At 51.3% G+C, this 26439-nt stretch overlaps 1 protein-coding gene across 1 annotated transcript in view; it reads right to left on the bottom strand.

Annotated features, from left to right (window-relative positions):
• TCERG1 (transcription elongation regulator 1) overlaps window positions 1-26439 on the bottom strand; it is a 161292-nt gene that overhangs the window by 65565 nt on the left and 69288 nt on the right. The window contains 1 exon segment of the mRNA XM_030212887.1: window positions 19606-19721. Coding sequence (XP_030068747.1) covers window positions 19606-19721 — 116 coding nt within the window.

Raw genomic sequence — 26439 nt, 5'->3', positions numbered from 1 at the left:
TGCCCAAGAAGCCGCTATCCCCCTACTGGAACGTGCCTTGAGCCCCACCGGCACAGTACGGCCATGCAATATGTAAGCCGAAGAGATGGCATCCTTCAACCACTAAGCTATAGATGCCTTAGAAGCAGCCGCTCCCTTCTTGGGCCCCCCCATGAATGACAAATAACCTGTCCGAAGACCTGAATTCCTCCGACCTGCGCAAGTAAACCTTCAACACTCTGCGCACATCCAATTTCGCCAAATGACGCTGAGAAGCATCCCCCGTCCGGTCCCCCAAGACCGGCAACGAAATCACCTGATTGACATGAAAGCGAATGCTACATACCTGTAGAAGGTATTCTCCGAGGACAGCAGGCTGATTGTTCTGACTGATGGGTGACGTCCACGGCAGCCCCTCCAATCAGAAACTTCACTAGCAAAGTCCTTTGCTAGTCCTCGCGCACCCATGCGTACCGCGCATGCGCGGCCGTCTTCCCGCCCGAAACCGGCTTGTGTTCGTCAGTCCCATATGTAGCAAGACAAAGACAAGGGAAGACACAACTCCAAAGGGGAGGCGGGCGGGTTTGTGAGAACAATCAGCCTGCTGTCCTCGGAGAATACCTTCTACAGGTATGTAGCATTCGCTTTCTCCGAGGACAAGCAGGCTGCTTGTTCTCACTGATGGGGTATCTCTAGCCCCCAGGCTCACTCAAAACAACAAACATGGTCAATTGGGCCTCACAACGGCGAGGACAGAACTGAGATTGACCTAACAATTTTTTCAACTAACTGAGAGTGTAGCCTGGACCAGAATAAACATGGGCCTAGGGGGGTGGAGTTGGATCCTAAATCCCGAACAGATTCTGAAACACCGACTGCCCGAACCGACTGTCGCGTCGGGTATCCTGCTGCAGGCAGTAATGAGATGTGAATGTGTGGACAGATGACCACGTCGCAGCTTTGCAAACTCTCTTCAATAGTGGCTGACTTCAAGTGGGCTACCGACGCTGCCATGGCTCTAACATTATGAGCCGTGACATGACCCTCAAGAGCCAGCCCAGCCTCGGCGTAAGTGAAGGAAATGCAATCTGCTAGCCAATTGGATATGGTGCGTTTCCCACAGCCACTCCCCTCCTGTTGGGATCAAAAGAAACAAACAATTGGGCGGACTGTCTGTTGGGCTGTGTCCGCTCCAGATAGAAGGCCAATGCTCTTTTGCAGTCCAATGTGTGCAGCTGACGTTCAGCAGGGCAGGAATGAGGACGGGGAAAGAATGTTGGCAAGACAATTGACTGGTTCAGATGGAACTCAGACACAACCTTTGGCAAGAACTTAGGGTGAGTGCGGAGGACTACTCTGTTATGATGAAATTTGGTGTAAGGGGCCTGGGCTACCAGGGCCTGAAGCTCACTGACTCTACGAGCTGAAGTAACTGCCACCAAGAAAATGACCTTCCAGGTCAAGTACTTCAGATGGCAGGAGTTCAGTGGCTCAAAAGGAGGTTTCATCAGCTGGGTGAGAACGACATTGAGATCCCATGACACTGTAGGAGGTTTGACAGGGGGCTTTGACAAAAGCAAACCTCTCATGAAGCGAACAACTAAAGGCTGTCCTGAGATCGGTTTACCTTCCACACGGTAATGGTATGCACTGATTGCACTAAGGTGAACCCTTACAGAGCTGGTCTTGAGACCAGACTCAGACAAGTGCAGAAGGTATTCAAGCAGGGTCTGTGTAGGACAAGAGCGAGGATCTAGGGCCTTGCTGTCACACCAGACGGCAAACCTCCTCCATAGAAAGAAGTAACTCCTCTTAGTGGAATCTTTCCTGGAAGCAAGCAAGATGCGGGAGACACCCTCTGACAGACCCAAAGAGGCAAAGTCTACGCTCTCAACTACCAGGCCGTGAGAGCCAGAGACCGGAGGTTGGGATGCAGAAGCGCCCCTTCATCCTGTGTGATGAGGGTCGGAAAACACTCCAATCTCCACGGTTCTTCGAAGGACAACTCCAGAAGAAGAGGGAACCAGATCTGACGCGGCCAAAAAGGAGCAATCAGAATCATGGTGCCTCGGTCCTGCTTGAGTTTCAACAAAGTCTTCCCCACCAGAGGTATGGGAGGATAAGCATACAGCAGACCCTCCCCCCAGTCCAGGAAGAAGGCATCCGATGCCAGTCTGTCGTGGGCCTGAAGCCTGGAACAGAACTGAGGGACTTTGTGGTTGGCTCGAGATGCAAAGAGATCTACCAAGGGGGTGCCCCACACCTGGAAGATCTGGCGCACTACTCGGGAGTTGAGCGACCACTCGTGAGGTTGCATAAATCCTGCTCAACCTGTCGGCCAGACTGTTGTTTACGCCTGCCAGGTATGTGGCTTGAAGCACCATGCCCTGATGGCGAGCCCAAAGCCACATGCTGACGGCTTCCTGACACAGGGGGCGAGATCCGGTGCCCCCCTGCTTGTTGATGTAATACATGGCAACCTGGTTGTCTGTCTGAATTTGGATAATTTGGTGGGACAGCCCATCTCTGAAAGCCTTCAGAGTGATCCAGACCGCTCGCAACTCCAGAAGATTGATCTGCAGATCGCGTTCCTGGAGGGACCAGCTTCCTTGGGTGTGAAGTCCATCGACATGAGCTCCCCACCCCAGGAGAGACGCATCCGTAGTCAGCACTTTTTGTGGCTGAGGAATTTGGAAAGGACGTCCCAGAGTCAAATTGGACCAAATCGTCCACCAATACAGGGATTTGAGAAAACTCGTGGACAGATGGATCACGTCTTCTAGATCCCCAGCAGCCTGAAACCACTGGGAAGCTAGGGTCCATTGAGCAGATCTCATGTGAAGGCGGGCCATGGGAGTCAATGAACTGTGGAGGCCATGTGGCCCAGCAATCTCAACATCTGCCGAGCTGTGATCTGCTGGGACGCTCGCACCCGCGAGACGAGGGACAACAAGTTGTTGGCTCTCGCCTCTGGGAGATAGGCACGAGCCGTCCGAGAATCCAGCAGAGCTCCTATGAATTCGAGTCTCTGTACTGGAAGAAGATGGGACTTTGGATAATTTATCACAAACCCCAGTAGCTCCAGGAGGCGAATAGTCATCTGCATGGACTGTAGAGCTCCTGCCTCGGATGTGTTCTTCACCAGCCAATCGTCAAGATATGGGAACACGTGCACCCCCAGCCTGCGAAGTGCCGCTGCTACTACAGCCAAGCACTTCGTGAACACTCTGGGCGCAGAGGCGAGCCCAAAGGGTAGCACACAGTACTGGAAGTGACGTGTGCCCAGCTGAAATCGCAGATACTGTCTGTGAGCTGGCAGTATCGGGATGTGCGTGTAGGCGTCCTTCAAGTCCAGAGAGCATAGCCAATCGTTTTCCTGAATCATGGGGAGAAGGGTGCCCAGGGAAAGCATCCTGAACTTCTCTTTGACCAGATATTTGTTCAGGGCCCTTAGGTCTAGGATGGGACGCATCCCCCCTGTTTTCTTTTCCACAAGGAAGTACCTGGAATAGAATCCCAGCCCTTCTTGCCCGGATGGCACGGGCTCGACCGCATTGGCGCTGAGAAGGGCGGAGAGTTCCTCTGCAAGTACCTGCTTGTGCTGGAAGCTGTAGGATTGAGCTCCCGGTGGGGAATTTGGAGGTTTGGACACCAAATTGAGAGTGTATCCTTGCCGGACTATTTGGAGAACCCACTGGTCAGAGGTTATGAGAGGCCACCTTTGGTGAAAAACTTTCAACCTCCCTCCGATCGGCAGGTCGCCCAGCACTGACACTTGGATGTCGGCTATGCTCTGCTGGAGCCAGTCAAAATCTCGTCCCTTGCTTTTGCTGGGGAGCCGAGGGGCCTTGCTGAGGCGCATGCTGCTGACGAGAGCGAGCGCGCTGGGGCTTAGCCTGGGCCGCAGGCTGTCGAGAAGGAGGATTGTACCTACGCTTGCCAGAAGAGTAGGGAACAGTCTTCCTTCCCCTATAAAAACGTCTACCTGTAGAGGTAGAAGCTGAAGGCTGCCGGCGGGAGAACTTGTCGAAAGCGGTATCCCGCTTGTGGAGCTGCTCTACCACCTGTTCGACCTTTTCTCCAAAAATATTATCCGCACGGCAAGGCGAGTCCGCAATCCGCTGCTGGATCCTATTCTCCAGGTCGGAGGCACGCAGCCATGAGAGTCTGCGCATCACCACACCTTGAGCAGCGGCCCTGGACGCAACACCAAAGGTGTCATACACCCCTCTGGCCAGGAATTTTCTGCACGCCTTCAGCTGCCTGACCACCTCCTGAAATGGCTTGGTTTGCTCAGGAGGGAGCTTGTCCACCAAGCCCGCCAACTGCCGCACATTGTTCCGCATGTGTATGCTCGTGTAGAGCTGGTAAGACTGAATTTTGGCCATGAGCATAGAGGAATGGTAGGCCTTCCTCCCAAAGGAATCTAAGGTTCTAGAGTCTTTGCCCGGGGGCGCCGAAGCATGCTCCCTAGAACTCTTAGCCTTCTTTAGGGCCAAATCCACAACTCCAGAGTCGTGAGGCAACTGAGTGCGCATCAGCTCTGGGTCCCCATGGATCTGGTACTGGGACTCGATCTTCTTGGGAATGTGGGGACTACATAGAGGCTTGGTCCAGTTCGTCAGCAATGTCTTTTTTAGGACATGATGCATGGGTACTGTGGACGCTTCCTTAGGTAGAGAAGGATAGTCCAGGAGCTCAAACATTTCAGCCCTGGGCTCGTCCTCCACAACCACCGGGAAGGGGATGGCCGTAGACATCTCCCAGACAAAGGCCGCAAAAGACAGACTCTCGGGAGGAGAAAGCTGCCTTTCAGGGGAGGGAGTGGGATCAGAAGTAAGGCCATCAGACTCCTCGTCAGAGAAATATCTGATGTCCTCCTCCTCCTCCCACGAGGCCTCACCATCGGTATCAGACACAAGTTCACGAACCTGTGTCTGAAGCCGTGCCCGGCTCGACTCCGTGGAACCACGGCCACGGTGGGAGCATCGAGAGGTAGACTCCCTTGGCCGCCCCGGCGAAGCTCCCTCTGCCGACGGGGAGCCTTCCTGGGAGGCAACCGCAGTCGGTACCGCAAGCTGCACCGATGTCGGAGACCTCACCCCGGGCAAGGGGCCAGCCGGCGCCTCACTCGACGGTACCGGTGGCGCAAGCACCCCCGGTACCGGAGGGGAAGGGCGCAACAGCTCTCCCAGGATCTCTGGGAGAACGGCCCGGAGACTCTCGTGCAGGGCGGCTGTGGAGAAAGACATGGAAGCCGATGCAGGAGTCGAAGTCAGAGTCTGTTCCGGGCGTGGAGGCTGTTCCGGGCTGTCCAAGATGGAGCGCATCGACACCTCCTGAACAGAGGGTGAGCGGTCCTCCCGGTGCCGATTCCTACTGGGTGCCGACTCCCTCGGCGACCCAGAGCTCTCGGTACCGACGCGGGAAGGAGACCGGTGTCGATGCTTCTTTGACTTTTTCAAACGAAGCATGTCACCGGAGCTTCCCAGTACCGACGAGGACGTAGAATCCAACCGTCGCTTCCTCGGGGCCGAGGCCGAAGAAGGTCGGTCTCGAGGGGGCTGTACCGCAGGAGCCCTCAGGGTAGGGGGAGACCCACCTGAAGGCTCACCGCCACCAGCAGGGGAATGGACAGCCCTAACCTGCACTCCAGACGAAGCACCACCGTCCAACGACATCAGCAGAAGCGGAGGTCCCGGTACCACCGACGCCGACGCAGCCTTCCGATGCCTCGGCCCCGACGATGCAGAGGGTCGATGCCTCGATGCAATCGATACCGTCGCGGCCGAGGGCGGAGGTGTTGACGCTGTCGACGTCGACGCACTCGATACTCCCGGTGCCGATACCGACGAAGAGCCCGAGAACAAAACGTTCCACTGGGCCAATCTCGCTACCTGAGTCCTTTTCTGTAAAAGGGCGCAAAGACTGCAGGCCTGCGGGCGGTGCCCAGCCCCCAGACACTGAAGACTCGACGCATGCCTATCAGTGAGCGAGATTACCCGGGCGCACTGGGTGCACTTCTTGAAGCCGCTGGGAGACTTCGATGACATGGGCGGAAAAATCACGCCGGTGAAATCAAAACTCGTAATTGCGGTAAGGCACCAAAAAGATGGGGAGAAAAAAAAAACTCGACCCAAGGCCTCAAAGGGGCCTACCCCGAAAAACGAAAGAAAACTTAACGGGGCCAAAAACTAGAAATAGGGGAAAGGGAAAAAGACCAAAAGGCCCTTCTCCGGAATCCTTTTTTTTTTTTTTTTTTGCGAAACGTCAAAAAGACGCGCGAGGGTCAACTTAAGGGGCGCAAACGGCGCAAAACACGACCGTACCGAGCGCGGACAAAAGAAGACTGACGAACACGAGCCGGTTCGGGCAAGAAGCCGGCCGCGCATGCGCAGTGCGCATGGGCGCGCGAGGACTAGCAAAGGACTTTGCTAGTGAAGTTTCCGATTGGAGGGGCTGCCGTGGACGTCACCCATCAGTGAGAACAAGCAGCCTGCTTGTCCTCGGAGAAAGGAGGATACCACCTTAGGCAAAAACGAAGGCACTGGACACAGCGAAACCTTTTCCTTAGAAAACCACAGAAACGGAGGCCTACATGAAAGAGCCTGAAGTTCTGAAATCCAGCGAGCAGACGATATAGCTACCAAAAAGACCACCTTCATAGTAAGGTCTTTTATCGAACAAGACTCCAAGGGCTCAAAAGGAGAACCCGCCAAAGAGTCAAGAATGATATTAAGATCCCACTGAGGAACTACCGGCCGCTGAGGATGACGAAGCAACTTCACCCCCCTCAAAAAACGGACAACATCCGGGGAAGACTCAACCGACCTGCCCTGCACTTTACCCCGAAAACACGCCAAAGCAGCCAGCTGCACCTTCAAAGATGACAATGAAAGGCCCTTCTCAAAACCATCCTGCAAGAAATCTAAAATGCACGACACAGAAGCTGATGACAGAAGCTGACGAAGGGACACACGCCCGGTCCTCACACCAATCTTCAAATATGCGCCACACACGCACATAGGCCAAACACGTCGAACGTTTACAAGACTGCAGCATCGTCTGAATCACCTGATGGGAAAACCCTTTCCTTCTCAACCGTTCCCTCTCAAGGGCCACACCATAAGAGAGAACCGATCCAGATCCGGCATGACAACTGGACCCTGACACAACAGCACCGAGCCCCCCAGGCGTAGAGGCTCGCCTTCTAACAAGCGCATCAGATCCCCGAACCACGACCGACACGGCCAATTCGGAACCACCAACAACATCGGGCCCGCATGACATTCTACCCTCTGTAGGACTCGACCTATCAAGGGCCAAGGAAGAAACACTACAGCAATACCCGCTGAGGCCACGGATCCCGACGCCGACTGAAATACCGAGGAACCTGAGCATTCTGTGCCGACACCATGAGATCCACTACTGGCTTTCCCCACTTTAGAACTATCTGGTCAAACCAACCGGTGCAGAGACCATTCTCCATGGTCCAACATGTGTCTGCTTGGAAAATCTGCGTTCACGTTGTCCACCCCGGCCACGTGCACCGCCGAAATCTGCCTTTCTGCCCAACTCATGAGCAGAGCCGTCTCGACTGCCAACCGCGGACTCTTTGTACCGCCCTGCCGGTTGACATAAGCTACCGCTGTCGCGTTGTCGGACATGACTCTTACCGCCTTTCCGACCACACTTGAGCGAAACGCCAACAGAGCTAGCCGAATCGCCCTCGTCTCCAACCGGTTGATAGACCACTGAGTTTCCTCCGTCGACCACCGCCCCTACGCGGACCGACCGAGACACTGAGCTCCCCAGCCCAGCAGACTGGCATCCGTTACCAGAATCACCCACTGAGGAGGTTCCAACGGCATGCCCTTTTTCAGATGGGCCGAGCACAGCCACCACTGGAGACTGCGCCGAGGAGCCCCCCTCAATGGCAACCGCAAATCCAAACTGTGTACCTGAGGAGACCACCGGGACAACAGAGCCGCCTGAAGCTGACGCATATGCGCCCTGGCCCATGGTACTACCTCTATTGTCGCTGCCATGAGGCCCAGAACCCAAAGGTACATTCGAACCATCTGACTCCGAACGGACATTAACAGCCGGACCTGCTGCTGAAGAGAGGCAATCCAAGAATCCGGCAGAAAAACACGACCCACTGCCGTGTCAAACCGCACTCCCAAGTACTCCAGACTCTGCGATGGAATCAACTGACTTTTGACTACATTCACTACCCATCCAAGCAATTCCAGAAATGCGACCACTTGAGCCGTTGCCGCCACACTATGAGCCCGAAACTTCGCATGGATCAACCAGTCGTCCAGATATGGATGCACCAGAATTCCCTGCCTCCGCAAGGCCACTGCTACCACCACCATTATCTTGGAGAAGGTGCGCAGAGCCGTTGCCAGACCAAAAGGCAGAGCACAGAACTGAAAGTGCCTCCCTAAAACAGCAAAACGAAGGAAACGCTGATGGGCCTCTCGAATCGGCACGTGCAGATACACTTCCGTGAGATCCAGTGACGTGAGCAATTCTCCCTGATGCACAGCCACTATGACCGAGCGCAGAGTCTCCATGCGGAAGGATGGCACCTTGAGCGCCCCATTGACCCTCTTGAGATCTAAAATAGGTCGAAACTGGTCCTCCTTCTTCGGCACCACAAAGTAAATGGAATAACAACCATTCCCAGCTCGTGCCGAGGAACGGGTACCACAGCTCCCAACTGGATTAAGCGACCCAGAGTCTCTTGAATCGCCTTTAACTTGACTCGAGAGTGACAAGGAGAGGGAAGAAACAGATCCGGCAGTGGGTGCTCGTTGCGAACGACCTCCAGCACCCACTGATCTGAAGTAATTTGGGTCCACCCCTGATAAAACAGAAGAAGTTGCGCCCCGACCTTCACCAGAGGCTGGACCCGCACACCTTCATAAGGAGGACTTATTACCATTTCCAGCACCTCCGGAGGAGTCCCGACCTCCTCAACAACCCCCTCGAAAGGACTGCGTCCGCTAGAAAAACTGGCTTTTAGAAGGAGACACAAATCTGCCCGGCCTGCACTGCCTCGCGTCCTTAAACCGACCTCTAGCCGAACCACCTCGACTATCCGCTTTAGGCCGTAACTCCGGCAACCGTGAGACCTTGGTATCCCCAAGACCACTCATCAGTTTATCCAAGTCCTCTCCAAACAACATGTAGAGAACACAACTTTGCTTTAGAGGCCGCATCTGCCACTCAGCCCCTAAGCCAAAGAGCCCTGCGAGCCGTCACCGCCAGAGCCATATTCTTAGCCGAAGCCCTTAGCAAATCATAAAGGGTGTCTGCCAAAAACGAAGACCCTATCTCCAATTTGGCCAGATTCTGAACCAAACTAGTCCTATCTAACGCAGGCTCATCCAAGAGCTTCTCCGCCCAACGAAAACAAGCTCTGGCTTCCAAGCCCCCACACACAGAGAGGCTTGCAAGGCCAAAGCCGACAATTCAAAGCTGCGCTTCAGAAAGGACTCTAGCTTCCTATCCTGAGGAACCCGTAAGGCTGTACCGCCATCCACCGGAATGGCCATAGCCTTGGTAACTGCCGTAACCACCGCATCCACAGTAGGTGGTTTCAGCAGAGCCAAATCTTCCGGAGGCAAGGGATACAGCTGCGCCATAGCCCTAGACACCTTACCAGCAGCCTCCGGCACAGACCATTCCTGAAAAACCATGTTCCTAATGTCTGAATTCATGGGAAAGGAACGGGAGGCTCTCCGAATCCCCTTAACCAAGGGATCTACCTGGGGTCCCTCCGCAAAGGGAGTGGCCGCTGGAGCAAACTTCAAAGTAGAGATCACCTGATCAATGAGCTCTAACAACTCCTCCTTATGAAAAATGCGAACCACTGAAGAATCTTCCCCAGGCCTTAGCCCATCCTGATCCTCAGACACATCTAAGAGATCCTCCTCTCCTGAGTCACTCCAAACGTCCGACCTAGGCAGAGAAAGTATCTCCATAGGCTCCGAACTATCCACCCGTGGGTGCTTAACTCCCACTGAGCTAGCAGCATCCGGGAAACAAACAGCCTGAGAGGGGCCAGCTCTCCAGGCATTAAACAGAGACCAAACAAACTCAGGGGGGAAGCCAGACCTCCCCCCCCCCCCCCCCGACACTGCTGAAGCCCCAACAACACTTCCCGCAGTCTCCGTGACGGACCCCCCTCGCTCCCGAGGCGGAAGGTCCATCGCGTGATCCGCAGCTAAAATAGGCGCGCTTCCCGCCACACACGGGTCCCCCGGCGCCAGTACAGAATGCGCGGCCAAAATGGCCGCGTTTCCCGCCAAAACCGGCCCCGCCGTTGCTGGCCTGGAATGTGCAGTCATATCGCCGCCCAACACCTCTGCCGACTCAGGGGAAAGCACGGGGGGCAAGAGCGCTGGCAACGTAGGCTCCCCACAAAATTTACATTGGCCACTTTCACTTCAACGCCGCACTTCGCGCAAAACAGACACCTCGCCAGCTTACACATAATGGCCGCGAACACAATAAAAACAAACAGTTGCTTTGTGCTCTGACAGACTAATAGGCAAAACCGCCTAAGGCAAGAACGCCCTTGAAGATGTTTTATCTCTGGACTGCCACAAGGACAGCCAAAATAGCTGCCTTTTAAAAACGTTTATTTATTTTTATTAAAACCTCGTTACTGATGCCTAAACGCCTTAAGGGTACAGAACGAGGTCTGTAGCCGAGGTGAAGCAGTCCTCCAGAGGAAGAGCACAGGGGGAGGGACCCAGCCACCCGGGTGTGACACCCCACAGGGAATAAGCCCCCCCTTAGGACTTACACCCCGTAATAGAGATCCAAGTGTGGGTTCTCTAACATTTACAACCCAACCTAGAAACCCCAAACGGGCCTACCAGACTGAGTACACTGCACAGGCTGCACACATCTACCCTCTGCTGAGACTGAGAAAATACTGGTTAGTAGAAGGTCTGCACAGGCTACTTGTATAAGAAGTTTTAGTGTTCTCAGTCTCCCTCTGCTGGTAGGAGTGCATAACCCAAGCGTCTTGAACGGTCTTGGAGAATTGCTGAGGAAAATAAAATTTAAAAAAAAAGTTTTAAGGAAAGAGATAACGTCAAACACACAAAGTGGGGGGAAAAACAACTCTTAAATATGGGAGAGCTTTGGCTTTGCATTCAGTTTTTAAAGCAAAAACAAAAAACTGAAGGGACTGAGGAGACTGCTAAACACAAGAAGGGCTTTACACTTAGTTCTGAGCTCTGGGAGGGCTCTTCTGTCACCTAATTGCGGGCCTGACTCAATCCTGTTTGTCAACAGAAATTAAAAATGCAGAAAAGGGGGGAAGTGACGTCACGAGGCTTAATGGATGCCTGAGATCTTAGCTCGAGTACTTCCCTGCACTTAATTTGCGCCATCTGCCGCCATCCGTTCCTGTTTTCTTCTCCGATTATCCAAAGGGGCTTGCGGTGAGTCCGAGATTGAAATGAGAAAAAATTCAGCGTCGCAGCACAGGGAGGGCGAGTGTTGCTCGGCGAAATAGTTGGCTAAGGGCCTTTCGCGCCATGTGTCTCCTGCGTTGGGCCGATCATCTGGGTCAGATTCAGCTTCCTCCCACATGGATTTGCGTTGACCGGTCCCTAAAAGAGGTTTCCCGAAAGAGTTGGCTAAATGTTTGGAGGAGATCAGAGCAGACATTAAGGCTTCTAAACTTGAAATTCTAGAACACATGGACGCAATTAGTCTCAATCTCCGGAAGCTGGGGGGCTGGGTGGATGTTCTGGAAGAGCGTGTTGATGAGCAGGCCGAGACAGCTGCAGCGGCAGACTCACTTTTCCCAGCTGTTTGAACAGACGGAGCTGCAATATAAAATTGAAGACTTGGAGAATCGAGGTCGGAGACACAATCCCTGGTTCCGTGGGGTTCCGGAAAACGGTAATATGGATGACGTCCCAGCCATAGTGCGTTATGTGGGAAAATTCTGGGAGAAAGTTTGGAGCCAGAGGCAGTAGAAATGAATCGGGCACACAGAGCACTCGGGAAAACATTGGACAACAGACCTAGAGATATCATAGTGAGATTCTCTTCTTATGCTTTTAAGGAGAAAATATGGTTGACAGCGCGTCAATTATCATCATTGGACTATAATGAGGCGAGGGTAACAGTTTTTCAAGATCTGTCACTGTTTACCTTAGCCCAGAGAAGTGCAATTAAGCCAGTGTTGGAGATCTTGCTTAGAGAAAAACTCTCTTACAGATGGGCTTTCCCTTTTGAGTTGTATTTTGTGATCAACGGTAAACAGGTTAGGCTCTGCAGACTCTCTAAGGCTTGGAAGATTCTACATGAAGCGGGCCTGACCACATCTGCTGTTCCGCTGGGTCACTTGGCTCCCCCGACGAGAGCTAAGTTGCAGAAGTGGAAGAGGGTCACTCAGAAGACCAAGAAACAAGGGGACCAGACTTGACTTTGTTTCTCTTTATCCTTCTATTTCTCATGTTTGCCAGGCTGGTGATTCTGCTGCCTTTGGGCTGTGTTTCTTTTGTTATGGGGTATTTGCTTTCAAGTATTAGGAGAAAACGTAATGTGTGGTTAATTGAGGACTGATAGATGGTACAATTTCTGATGATAAAAGTCTGGATGGGGGTGCGATGTTGGGGCATGTGTGTTGTGAGGGGGTCCATTTGGTCTGGGGGGTGTCCTTTCCGAGTTTCCCATTCAGGGCCATATGGTGCTATCTGGTGGGGGTATGTTTGAGGAGAGGGTTGTGATTGGGGGGAGGAGGGGGGCTAGGGGGGGAGGTTTTCTGAGTTTTCTCTGGGGGGGGGGGGGTGTTTGCATTGCTAGTAGTTTTGAGGGGGTCCCATGTTTGGGTGTGTACGTTGCATGCTTGCCTGTTGGATGCCTGATATGAATAAAGACCTAAAAGTTTTGTCTTACAATGTGAAAGGCCTGAATTCTCCACAAAAACGCCAGAAGTTGTTCAAGAAATTACTGCACTTTAAACCACAGGTGGTATTTCTCCAGGAAACACATTTGAGAAGAGACCATGAAAAGTTTTTATCACATCCTCAATATCCCTCTGTTTTCTGTGCATCGGCAATGGATAGGTCTAAGAAAAGGGTGGGCAGGGGGGGCATTCTGCTCCATTCCTCATTACAGCTTCAGGTAGTGAAAATTCAGCGGGATAGGGAGGGGCGATTTTTACTTTTGAGTTTACTGTTGGGTGATCTGTTACACTGGCTTCTATTTATGCTCCCAAAGACGCACAGAAACGGTTTCTGAATAAGCTGGTAGGACAATTTACTTCCTGCCCTCCTGGGAAATTGATTGTGGGTGGAGGGGGGGACTTCAACGCCACACAACACCCGGCGCTCGATAGATCGGACTCGCCCTCTGGGATGGATGTTTTGCTTTCCCAAGCTTTAAACAGGTTTGTTAGAGATCTTGGTATATCGGATGTGTGGCGCATTTCTCACCCGGGGGTCCGTGATTATTCGTTTTATTCACATTCTCATGATACTTATTCCAGAATTGACTACATCTCTGTAGATATTTCTTTGACACATGCTGGATGGACTTCAGATATTGGAACTGCTACTTTATCGGACCATGCTCCGGTCTGGGTTAGGTTTCCCTCGCTTTGTGGGGAGGAGAAGGAGAGGAGATGGTCATTGAATACCACCTTGTTAAAAGAGGAGAAAATCCTGGCTGGCTATAGAAAGATACTACAAAACTATCTGGAGTTGAATGTGGACTCAGGACCTTCATTGGGGGTTGTTTGGGATACGCTTAAGGCTGTTTCTAGGTGTTTCTTCCTTCAAAAGGCTAGTTATCGGGCTAGGCAGCAAAGGGCCAAGGTAGCTAAGTGCTTAACGCAATTGAATCTTTTGTCGGAGCGTCACAAATTTTCTCATTCGGTTGCTACTTTGAGGGAAATTCAGGCACTTCGTTTGAAGTTGGATCAGATATATTCCGATCAGTTACAATTTTTTCATGATCAACAGCGGCACTCTCATTTTGTCTTCAGTAGGGCTTTGGCGGTTGAGACAGTTAAGGGTGGACAGAACTATTCTTAAAGTGTGTGATAGTATGGGTAAGTTGGTGACCACTTTGAAGCAGATTCGGGAGACATTTCAGTTGTTTTACCAAACGCTTTATACTTTGGACATTTTGCCGACCCCTGAAGCAATAATTTTCTGTCATCGTGCTCTTTTCCTACTCTCACAGCAGGAAGCTTTGGACGGGCGGGTCTCAGTTGAGGAGGTTTCTAATGTGATTAAAGCTCTTCCAACTGGGAAATCGCCTGGACTGGATGGGTTGCCCAATGACTTCTATAAAACTTTTTTGGGGGAATTGGCACCCATATTGACAGAGCTTCTGAATGAGATCTTAGTGGGAGATGAGTTTCCTTCTTCAATGATGGAAGCCTGGATAGCGGTTATGCCAAAGCCGGGTAAAGATACGACTTAATGTGCTTCTTATCGTCCCATTTCTACATTAAACTCGGATACAAAAATTTTGGCGAAAAGTTTTGGCTAATCGTCTTGCAAAAGTTATTCCTGATTTAATTCATCTAGATCAGACGGGCTTTACTCCCCACCGTCAGGCAATGGATAATGTCCGCCGAATGGTTAACTTGATCCATACATCTAAGAGGTGGGATCTTCCAGTTTGTTTATTGGGGTTGGATGCTGAAAAGGCCTTTGACAGAGTCCATTGGCCTTTTATGTTTCAAGTTTTGGATCAATTTGGAATTGGACCAGGCTTTCGTAGATGGATTCAGGCCCTTTATACTTCACCTAGGGCATGTGTTCAGGTCAATGGCAGTAATTCCCCGATGTTTTCTTTGTTCCGAGGCACTAGGCAGGGATGCCCTCTTTCGCCACTGTTGTTTGCATTGGTCATGGAACCTCTTGCGGTCTGATCCTAATATATCTGGAATTCTTGTCGGCAATAGGGAATTATAAGTTGGCACTTTTTGCTGACAATGTGCTCCTCTCTTTGACTAAACCGTTAATCTCGCTACCCAATCTGATGAAGTGCTTGTTGGTTTATTCATCAGTTTCAGGTTAGTGGGGTTGGTTTAATTGGGTGGGTTAGGTGGGTGATGGGGAGGGGGGTGAGGGTATTCCCCTAAAACTTTATAAATTTGGGGTCATAGTTTGAGACTTTGGCAGCATTGAATTTGACAATCCTTTAGGTTGTTTTTATGTAACTGGCAGGGCTTTATATTGGGGCAATACTGCTTATTTTGTATGACAGCATGCTGTTTCCCTCATGTAGTACCTTCTGTATAATGGTTTTTCAACGCTCAATAAAGCGAATGCTACATACCTGTAGAAGGTATTCTCCGAGGACAGCAGGCTGATTGTTCTCACTGATGGGTGACGTCCACGGCAGCCCCTCCAATCGGAAACTTCACTAGCAAAGTCCTTTGCTAGCCCTCGCGCGCCCGCGCGCACCGCGCATGCGCGGCCGTCTTCCCGCCCGAAACCGGCTCGAGCCGGCCAGTCCAGTATGTAGCAAGACAATACACTTCAAGGGAAGACACAACTCCAAAGGGGAGGCGGGCGGGTTGGTGAGAACAATCAGCCTGCTGTCCTCGGAGAATACCTTCTACAGGTATGTAGCATTCGCTTTCTCCGAGGACAAGCAGGCTGCTTGTTCTCACTGATGGGGTATCCCTAGCCCCCAGGCTCACTCAAAACAACAACATTGGTCAATTGGGCCTCGCAACGGCGAGGACATAACTGAGATTGACCTAAAAAATTTACCAACTAACTGAGAGTGCAGCCTGGAACAGAACAAACAGGGCCCTCGGGGGGTGGAGTTGGATCCTAAAGCCCAAACAGGTTCTGAAGAACTGACTGCCCGAACCGACTGTCGCGTCGGGTATCCTGCTGCAGGCAGTAATGAGATGTGAATGTGTGGACAGATGACCACGTCGCAGCTTTGCAAATTTCTTCAATGGAGGCTGACTTCAAGTGGGCTACCGACGCAGCCATGGCTCTGACATTATGAGCCGTGACATGACCCTCAAGAGCCAGCCCCGCCTGGGCGTAAGTGAAGGAAATGCAATCTGCTAGCCAATTGGATATGGTGCGTTTCCCTACAGCCACTCCCCTCCTATTGGGGTCAAAAGAAACAAACAATTGGGCGGACTGTCTGGTGGGCTGTGTCCGCTCCAGGTAGAAGGCCAATGCTCTCTTGCAGTCCAATGTGTGCAGCTGACGTTCAGCAGGGCAGGAATGAGGACGGGGAAAGAATGTTGGCAAGACAATTGACTGGTTCAGATGGAACTCCGACACGACCTTTGGCAGAAACTTAGGGTGAGTGCGGAGGACTACTCTGTTGTGATGAAATTTGGTGTAAGGGGCCTGGGCTACCAGGGCCTGAAGCTCACTGACTCTACGAGCCGAAGTAACTGCCACCAAGAAAATGACCTTCCAGGTCAAGTACTTCGGATGGCAGGAATTCAGTGGCTCAAAAGGAGGTTTCATCAGCTGGGTGAGAACGACATTGAGATCCCATGACACTGTAGGAGGCTTGACAGGGGGCTTTGACAAAAGCAAACCTCTCATGAAGCGAACAACTAAAGGCTGTCCTGAGATCGGCTTACCTTCCACTTGGTAATGGTATGCACTGATTGCACTAAGGTGAACCCTTACGGAGTTGGTCTTCAGACCAGACTCAGACAAGTGCAGAAGGTATTCAAGCAGGGTCTGTGTAGGACAAGAGCGAGGATCTAGGGCCTTGCTGTCACACCAGACGGCAAACCTCCTCCAATGAAAGAAGTAACTTCTCTTAGTAGAGTCTTTCCTGGAAGCAAGCAAGATGCGGGAGACACCCTCCGTCAGACCCAAAGAGGCAAAGTCTACGCCCTCAACATCCAGGCCGTGAGAGCCAGGGACCGGAGGTTGGGATGCAGAAGAGCCCCTTCGTCCTGCGTGATGAGGGTCGGAAAACACTCCAATCTCCACGGTTCTTCGGAGGATAACTCCAGAAGAAGAGGGAACCAGATCTGACGCGGCCAAAAAGGAGCAATCAGGATCATGGTGCCTCGGTCTTGCTTGAGTTTCAACAAAGTCTTCCTCACCAGAGGAATGGGAGGATAAGCATACAGCAGGCCCTCCCCCCAATCGAGGAGGAAGGCATCCGATGCCAATCTGCCGGTGGCCTGAAGCCTGGAACAGAACTGAGGGACTTTGTGGTTTGCTCGAGATGCGAAGAGATCCACCAAGGGGGTGCCCCACGCTTGGAAGATCTGGCGCACCACTCGGGAGTTGAGCGACCACTCGTGAGGTTGCATAATCCTGCTCAACCTGTCGGCCAGACTGTTGTTTACGCCTGCCAGATATGTGGCTTGGAGCACCATGCCGTTCCGGCGAGCCCAGGTCCACATGCTGACGGCTTCCTGACACAGGGGGCGAGATCCGGTGCCCCCCTGCTTGTTTACATAATACATGGCAACCTGGTTGTCTGTCTGAATTTGAATAATTTGGTGGGACAGCCGATCTCTGAAAGCCTTCAGAGCGTTCCAGATCGCTCGTAACTCCAGAAGATTGATCTGTAGATCGCGTTCCTGGAGGGACCAGCTTCCTTGAGTGTGGAGCCCATCGACATGAGCTCCCCATCCCAGGAGAGACGCATCCGTGGTCAGCACTTTTTGTGGCTGAGGAATTTGGAAGGGACGTCCCAGAGTCAAATTGGTCCAAATCGTCCACCAATACAGGGATTCGAGAAAACTCGTGGACAGGTGGATCACGTCCTCTAGACCCCCAGCGGCCTGATACCACTGGGAGGCTAGGGTCCATTGAGCAGATCTCATGTGAAGGCGGGCCATGGGAGTCACATGAACTGTGGAGGCCATGTGGCCCAGCAATCTCAACATCTGCCGAGCTGTGATCTGCTGGGACGCTCGCACCCGGGAGACGAGGGACAACAAGTTGTTGGCTCTCGTCTCTGGGAGATAGGCGCGAGCCGTCCGAGAATCCAGCAGAGCTCCTATGAATTCGAGGTTCTGCACTGGAAGAAGGTGGGACTTTGGGTAATTTATCACAAACCCCAGTAGCTCCAGAAGGCGAATAGTCATCTGCATGGACTGCAGGGCTCCTGCCTCGGACGTGCTCTTTACCAGCCAATCGTCGAGATATGGGAACACGTGTACTCCCAGCCTGCGAAGTGCCGCTGCTACCACAGCTAGGCACTTTGTGAACACCCTGGGCGCAGAGGCGAGCCCAAAGGGTAGCACACAGTACTGGAAGTGGCGTGTGCCCAACTGAAATCGCAGATACTGTCTGTGAGCTGGCAGTATCGGGATATGTGTGTAGGCATCCTTCAAGTCCAGAGAGCATAGCCAATCGTTTTGCTGAATCATGGGGAGAAGGGTGCCCAGGGAAAGCATCCTGAACTTTTCTTTTACGAGATATTTGTTCAGGGCCCTTAGGTCTAGGATGGGACGCATCCCCCCTGTTTTCTTTTCCACAAGGAAGTACCTGGAATAGAATCCCAGCCCTTCTTGCCCGGATGGCACGGGCTCGACCGCATTGGCGCTGAGAAGGGCGGAGAGTTCCTCTGCAAGTACCCTCTTGTGTTGGAAGCTGTAAGACTGAGCTCCCGGTGGACAATTTGGAGGCGAAATCAAAGTCCGAAATGACGGAAAAAGAGCACCAAAAACTTTAGAGGGAGAAAATCTCGACCGAGGCCGAAAAGAGGCCTACCCCGACGACGAAAGAAAACTTATCGGGGCCAAAAGCTGGAAATACGGGGAGGATTGAAACGGAACCCGGTGGAGGGGTTCCGGAGCACTTCCTGAGTAGAAGAAAAGCTTTTCCGAAGAAAAAACACGTTCAACAATATGGACGCGCGAGGTCGACTCTCCGGGGCTCGACACGGCGAAAAATACGACCGTACCGAGTGCGGACAAAAGAAGACTGGCCGGCTCGAGCCGGTTTCGGGCGGGAAGACGGCCGCGCATGCGCGGTGCGCGCGGGCGCGCGAGGGCTAGCAAAGGACTTTGCTAGTGAAGTTTCCGATTGGAGGGGCTGCCGTGGACGTCACCCATCAGTGAGAACAAGCAGCCTGCTTGTCCTCGGAGAAAGACTTCATACAAATTTTTTTTTAATGCAGAACAGTTTCAATTATCCGACAGATCCCTGGTGGTGTCATGTGGCTTCTCTTTTCATTTTCCAAACCGAGGACCCTACTTTTACCACCATTGTGGTGAGACGGGACCCTGCTTTTACTACCCTTGCTTCTGATTGTTTGAGAGGTTACCATTGTTTTCCGTATTATCCGACTTTTCATTTATCCAGCAATGGGTTGGTCTCTTTAGGTCGGGTAAACACTTTACTGTACCACAAAAGCACCAGTCCCAACTGTGAATACTACTGGCCTGCTTGTCCTCAGAGAAAAGAAAATTCTTATCAGAAGAACAAAAGGAAAATATTGAAGTATCCATAAATACACATCTACCACTCAAAACTGGTCCAAGTTTTTCTGTTGGTGCTCATCTATCCACTAGCTGAAAGTTTTGAGACCTTACATACCTTCCTACACATACTGCCCATCCCCTGTAAGCATATAATTGAAAATGACAATACTAAGAAATGAGCTGCAGTCTTTTACCTCCTTTATCTCTTTGGGAGGTTCTTCTTTTGGCTCTTCTTCTTCCGTCTCCATGGGTTGAGGTTCCTCCACAACTGGTTCCTTTACTGGCTCTTTATTTTTCTCCACTTCTTTTTCTGCAACAATGTGATCAAATTTACTTTAAACGTGCAAAACTGAAAACATTATCCGTTTGCTTTTTTTGCTCAATTATGTAGTTCCTGATATTGCTATATATGTTAAAAATGCTTTATCTATAAATTTACCCTGCAAACAAATTTTGAAATAATCTGACGTTTCTGCTCTGCTGATAACCAGATGAAAACACTCAGAAACAACAATGTATTAACTCCCACGGAGACATTTTTGGAAATTATATATAGCTGAAAAAACAATACACATGGGACCTAGAATTAAACTGATTTTAAGTAGAAAAAGGGGAGGAAGACAAATGACAGAATGTTTATTTACAACAGTATATGAGAGTGTGTGTGTGTGTGTGTATATATATATATATACATACATACAGTGCACTCCATTTAAGTGCACATCGGATAAGTGAATGCTCTGTTTAACTGCATGCTGTACTTCGGTCCAGTTTTTGGCGCCATCAATTTCTATGGGGGCAAACTTCGGTTTAGCACACCACTGATAAGTGCAAGATTCGCTTATATGCATGGTTTAAGACCGCTCCTCTGCAGGAAAGACTCCGCATAAGCGTGCGCACGGAATATGGAAGCCGATTGGCGCGTGACAACCAACGAGATTTCAAATTTACCACCCCTTTAACTGCACAGGCAGAATAAGCGAAAGAATGTTGTTAGAGCGTACACTGGAGTCGTTGTCGTCGCAGCAGAACTGTAAGACTTTAACACTGGCTGAACAAATAGAAGTTCTTAAAAAATTAGAAAACAAACAAAGTCAAGCACCTATTGCTAAAGATTATAGTGTCAATCCCAGTCAAATTTCACGTGTCTTGAAGCAGAAAGATCAGTTTCTGGAAGACTGGCAAAACAATACAAATCCACACAGGAAACGTAAACGGGCGGGAAAAGCTGAGGAGGTAGAAGATGCTCTTCTTTGGTGGTTTTCTCGAGTCAGGAGCAGTGTCCTGTCAGTGGTCCACTGCTTATAGAGAAAGCTAACCAGCTAGCTGAAAGTTTTGGACTAGCTGAATTCAAAGCCACTGTTGGATGGTTGGAAAGATGGAAGGAGAGGAACATAAAATTCAAGAAACAGCATGGTAAGAAACAAGACGCTGATGACGTTGGTGCTGAAAATTGGTTTGTTTCAGTTCTTCCTACCTTCTTGAACAAGTTTGCACCTCGTGACATTTTCAATGCTGACGAACACGGTCTCTACTGGCGAGCAATTCCTGATGGAACAATTGCATTCAAACATGCCGAAACTACTGGAGGTAAAACGTCGAAGGACCGACTGACGATCCTCCTTTGCTGCAATATGGATGGGAGTGAGAAGTTGGAACCCCTCGTCACTGGAAAGAGCAAACAGCCCCGTTGCTTCAAGAAAGTTAAGCGACTTCCTGTGTCACACGAGGCTAACGCAAATTCATGGATGACTGGGGAAATTTGGAAGCAGTGGCTAAAGAAGTTAGATACTAGACCGTGGGCACAAAAGCGTCAGATTTTGTTGCTTTGTGATAATTGTGCTGCACACAGGGATGATGTCAGGCTGTCTAACGTCAAGGTGGTCTTCCTGCCACGAAACACTACCTCTCTGATCCAACCTATGGATCAGGGCATAATAGCCAATTTCAAACAACATTATTGGGCTCTTGTGCTATGTCGTCTGATGAGCGTTATGGATGACCAGACTGGCAACGATAAACGTGCTGTTGAACTGGCTCGTAATCTATCACAGTTGGATTCCCTACATATGCAGAAAAAAGCCTGGAATCATGTTACACAGGCAACCATTGTGAACTGCTACAAGCAGGCAAGCTTTGTTAAGGATGTGGAGAGGGACAAAACAGATACAGCTGTTGCAAACGCATCAAATGAACAAGTTATTGACATCCCAGCCGGTGTTACTGAAGAGGAGTTTCATCGCTACGTAGCTGTTGATTACGATCTACAAACAACTGACGACAGCACTGATGTCGAGATATGCGCCTCCACACAGGCAACAACAGCTGATGATGAAACAGATGATGAAATGAGCAGCGAGGCACATGCTGAAAAAATTCAACAACCTCCTTCTGTCACTTTTGCAAGAGCGCTGGAGAGTCTCAACACCGTGAAGGCCTATCTGGAGGCCACTGGATGTCAGTGCTATGACAGTTTTTACCGTCTGGCAGAGGTAGTCTATGGAACTCACAGACCCAATAGTGTACAGAGGATTATTATAACTGATTACTTCAAGTAAGCCTAACGTCAGTTAACGGAGACTGTATACTGTACGTATAATAATAAACAGTACTGTACATATGTCTATCAGATGTCAAGCTTCTTTGGGTCACAACAATTAAGTGCACGCTCCAGTTAACTGCATGCATTTCTTTGGTCCCAGACCCTTGCACTTAAGTGGACTGCACTGTATATAGATACACAAATATACATACATATACACATACACATATACATACAAATCTCCCAGTAGTTATACTGAGGAGCACTATATTTATGTAACTTTCCCTGAAATCCCTGCCAATTTTGCGGCTGTACTTAGCGTATGAATTATACAGGCCAAAATAAAGTTTGCTAGGCTAAGTGTTAATAAATACTGTGTGTGTATGTATATGTGTGTATAGCGAATGCTACATACCTGTAGAAGGTATTCTCCGAGGACAGCAGGCTGATTGTTCTCACTGATGGGTGACGTCCACGGTAGCCCCTCCAATCGGAATCTTCACTAGCAAAAGCCTTTGCTAGCCCTCGCGCGCCGATGCGCACCGCGCATGCGCGGCCGTCTTCCCGCCCGAAACCGGCTCGTGCCGACCAGTCTCATATGTAGCAAGACAAAGAGAAGGGAAGACACAACTCCAAAAGGGGAGGTGGGCGAGTTTGTGAGAACAATCAGCCTGCTGTCCTCGGAGAATACCTTCTACAGGTATGTAGCATTCGCTTTCTCCGAGGACAAGCAGGCTGCTTACTCTCACTGATGGGGTATCCCTAGCCCCCAGGCTCACTCAAAACAACAAACATGGTCAATTGGGCCTCGCAACGGCGAGGACAGAACTGAGATTGACCTAACAATTTATCCAATTAACTGAGAGTGCAGCCTGGAACAGAATAAACATGGGCCTAGGGGGGTGGAGTTGGATTCTAAACCCCGAACAGATTCTGAAGCACTGACTGCCCGAACCGACTGTCGCGTCGGGTATCCTGCTGCAGGCAGTAATGAGATGTAAATGTGTGGACAGATGACCACGTCGCAGCTTTGCAAATCTCTTCAATAGTGGCTGACTTCAAGTGGGCTACCGACGCTGCCATGGCTCTAACATTATGAGCCGTGACATGACCCTCAAGAGCCAGCCCAGCCTGGGCGTAAGTGAAGGAAATGCAATCTGCTAGCCAACTGGATATGGTGCGTTTCCCCACAGCCACTCCCCTGCTGTTGGGATCAAAAGAAACAAACAATTGGGCGGACTGTCTGTTGGGATGTCCGCTCCAGATAGAAGGCCAATGCTCTCTTGCAGTCCAATGTGTGCAGCTGACGTTCAGCAGGGCAGGAATGAGGACGGGGAAAGAATGTTGGCAAGACAACTGACTGGTTCAGATGGAACTCCGACACAACCTTCGGCAAGAACTTAGGGTGAGTGCGGAGGACTACTCTGTTATGATGAAATTTGGTGTAAGGGGCCTGGGCTACCAGGGCCTGAAGCTCACTGACTCTACGAGCTGAAGTAATTGCCACCAAGAAAATGACCTTCCAGGTCAAGTACTTCAGATGGCAGGAGTCCAGTGGCTCAAAAGGAGGTTTCATCAGCTGGGTGAGAACGACATTGAGATCCCATGACACTGTAGGAGGTTTGACAGGGGGCTTTGACAAAAGCAAACCTCTCATGAAGCGAACAACTAAAGGCTGTCCTGAAATCGGCTTACCTTCCACACGGTAATGGTATGCACTGATCGCACTAAGGTGAACCCTTACAGAGTTGGTCTTGAGACAAGTGCAGAAGGTATTCAAGCAGGGTCTGTGTAGGACAGGGGAGAGGATCTAAGGCCTTGCTGTCACACCAGACGGTAAACCTCCTCCATAAAAAGAAGTAACTCCTCTTAGTGGAATCTTTTCTGGAAGCAAGCAAGACACAGGAGACACCCTCTGACAGACCCAAAGAGGCAAAGTCTACGCTCTCAACATCCAGGCCGTGAGACCCAGGGACCGGAGGCTGGGATGCAGAAGCGCCCCTTCGTTCTGTGTGATGAGGGTCGGAAAACACTCCAATCTCCACGGTTCTTCGGAGGATAACTCCAGAAGAAGAGGGAACCAGATCTGACGCGGCCAAAAAGGAGCAATCAGAATCATGGTGCCTCGGTCTTGCTTGAGTTTCAACAAAGTCTTCCTGACCAGAGGTATGGGAGGATAAGCATACAGTAGACCTTCCTCCCAGTCCAGGAGGAAGGCATCCGATACCAGTCTGCCGTGGGCCTGAAGCCTGGAACAGAACTGAGGGACCTTGTGGTTGGCTCGAGATGCGAAGAGATCTACCAAGGGGGTGCCCCACGCTTGGAAGATCTGTCGCACCACTCGGGAGTTGAGCGACCACTCGTGAGGTTGCATGATCCTGCTCAACCTGTCGGCCAGACTGTTGTTTACGCCTGCCAGGTATGTGGCTTGGAGCACCATGCCGTGACGGCGAGCCCAGAGCCACATGCTGACGGCTTCCTGACACAGGGGGCGAGATCCGGTGCCCCCCTGCTTGTTGATGTAATACATGGCAACCTGGTTGTCTGTCTGAATTTGGATAATTTGGTGGGACAGCCCATCTCTGAAAGCCTTCAGAGCGATCCAGACCGCTCGCAACTCCAGAAGATTGATCTGCAGATCGCGTTCCTGGAGGGACCAGCTTCCTTGGGTGTGAAGTCCATCGACATGAGCTCCCCACCCCAGGAGAGACGCATCCGTAGTCAGCACTTTTTGTGGCTGAGGAATTTGGAAAGGACGTCCCAGAGTCAAATTGGACCAAATCGTCCACCAATACAGGGATTTGAGAAAACTCGTGGACAGGTGGATCACGTCTTCTAGATCCCCAGCAGCCTGAAACCACTGGGAAGCTAGGGTCCATTGAGCAGATCTCATGTGAAGGTGGGCCATGGGAGTCACATGAACCTTGGAGGCCATGTGGCCCAGCAATCTCAACATCTGCCGAGCTGTGATCTGCTGGGACACTCGCACCCGCAAGACGAGGGACAACAAGTTGTTGGCTCTCGCCTCTGGGAGATAGGCACGAGCCGTCCGAGAATCCAGCAGAGCTCCTATGAATTCGAGTCTCTGCACTGGGAGAAGATGGGACTTTGGATAATTTATCACAAACCCCAATAGCTCCAGGAGGCGAATAGTCATCTGCATGGACTGTAGAGCTCTTGCCTCTGATGTGTTCTTCACCAGCCAATCGTCAAGATAAGGGAAACACATGCACTCCCAGTCTGCGAAGCGCCGCTGCTACCACAGGCAAGCACTTCATGAACACTCTGGGCGCAGAGGCGAGCCCAAAGGGTAGCACACAGTACTGGAAGTGACGTGTGCCCAGCTGAAATCGCAGATACTGTCTGTGAGCTGGCAGTATCGGGATGTGCGTGTAGGCGTCCTTCAAGTCCAGAGAGCATAGCCAATCGTTTTCCTGAATCATGGGGAGAAGGGTGCCCAGGGAAAGCATCCTGAACTTTTCTTTGACCAGATATTTGTTCAGGGCCCTTAGGTCTAGGATGGGACGCATCCCCCCTGTTTTCTTTTCCACAAGGAAGTACCTGGAATAGAATCCCAGCCCTTCTTGCCCGGATGGCACGGGCTCGACCGCATTGGCGCTGAGAAGGGCGGAGAGTTCCTCTGCAAGTACCTGCTTGTGTTGGAAGCTGTAAGACTGAGCTCACGGTGGACAATTTGGAGGTTTTGAGGCCAAATTGAGGGTGTATCCTTGCCGGACTATTTGGAGAACCCACTGATCGGAGGTTATGAGAGGCCACCTTTGGTGAAAAACTTTCAACCTCCCTCCGATCGGCAGGTCGCCCGGCACTGACACTTGGATGTCGGCTATGCTCTGCTGGAGCCAGTCAAAATCTCGTCCCTTGCTTTTGCTGGGGAGCCGAGGGGCCTTGCTGAGGCGAACGCTGCTGACGAGAGCAAGCGCGCTGGGGCTTAGCCTGGGCCGCAGGCTGTCGAGAAGGAGGATTGTACCTACGCTTACCAGAAGAGTAGGGAACAGTCTTCCTTCCCCCCAAAAATCGTCTACCTGTAGAGGTAGAAGCTGAAGGCTGTCGGCAGGAGAACTTGTCGAAAGCGGTGTCCCGCTGGTGGAGCTGCTCTACCACCTGTTCGACTTTCTCTCCAAAAATATTATCCGCACGACAAGGCGAGTCCGCAATCCGTTGCTGGATCCTATTCTCCAGGTCGGAGGCACGCAGCCATGAGAGTCTGCGCATCACCACACCTTGAGCAGCGGCCCTGGACGCAACATCAAAGGTGTCATACACCCCCCTGGCCAGGAATTTTCTGCACGCCTTCAGCTGCCTGACCACCTCCTGAAATGGCTTGGCTTGCTCAGGGGGGAGCTTGTCCACCAAGCCCGCCAACTGCCGCACATTGTTCCGCATGTGTATGCTCGTGTAGAGCTGGTAAGACTGGATTTTGGCCACGAGCATAGAAGAATGGTAGGCCTTCCTCCCAAAGGAGTCT

The sequence above is a fragment of the Microcaecilia unicolor genome, chromosome 8, assembly GCF_901765095.1.
Source record: "Microcaecilia unicolor chromosome 8, aMicUni1.1, whole genome shotgun sequence".
Classification (NCBI taxonomy): Eukaryota; Metazoa; Chordata; class Amphibia; order Gymnophiona; family Siphonopidae; genus Microcaecilia; species Microcaecilia unicolor.
Note: the sequence above shows the minus strand (reverse complement) of the source record. Positions and strands in the feature narration are given on the sequence as shown.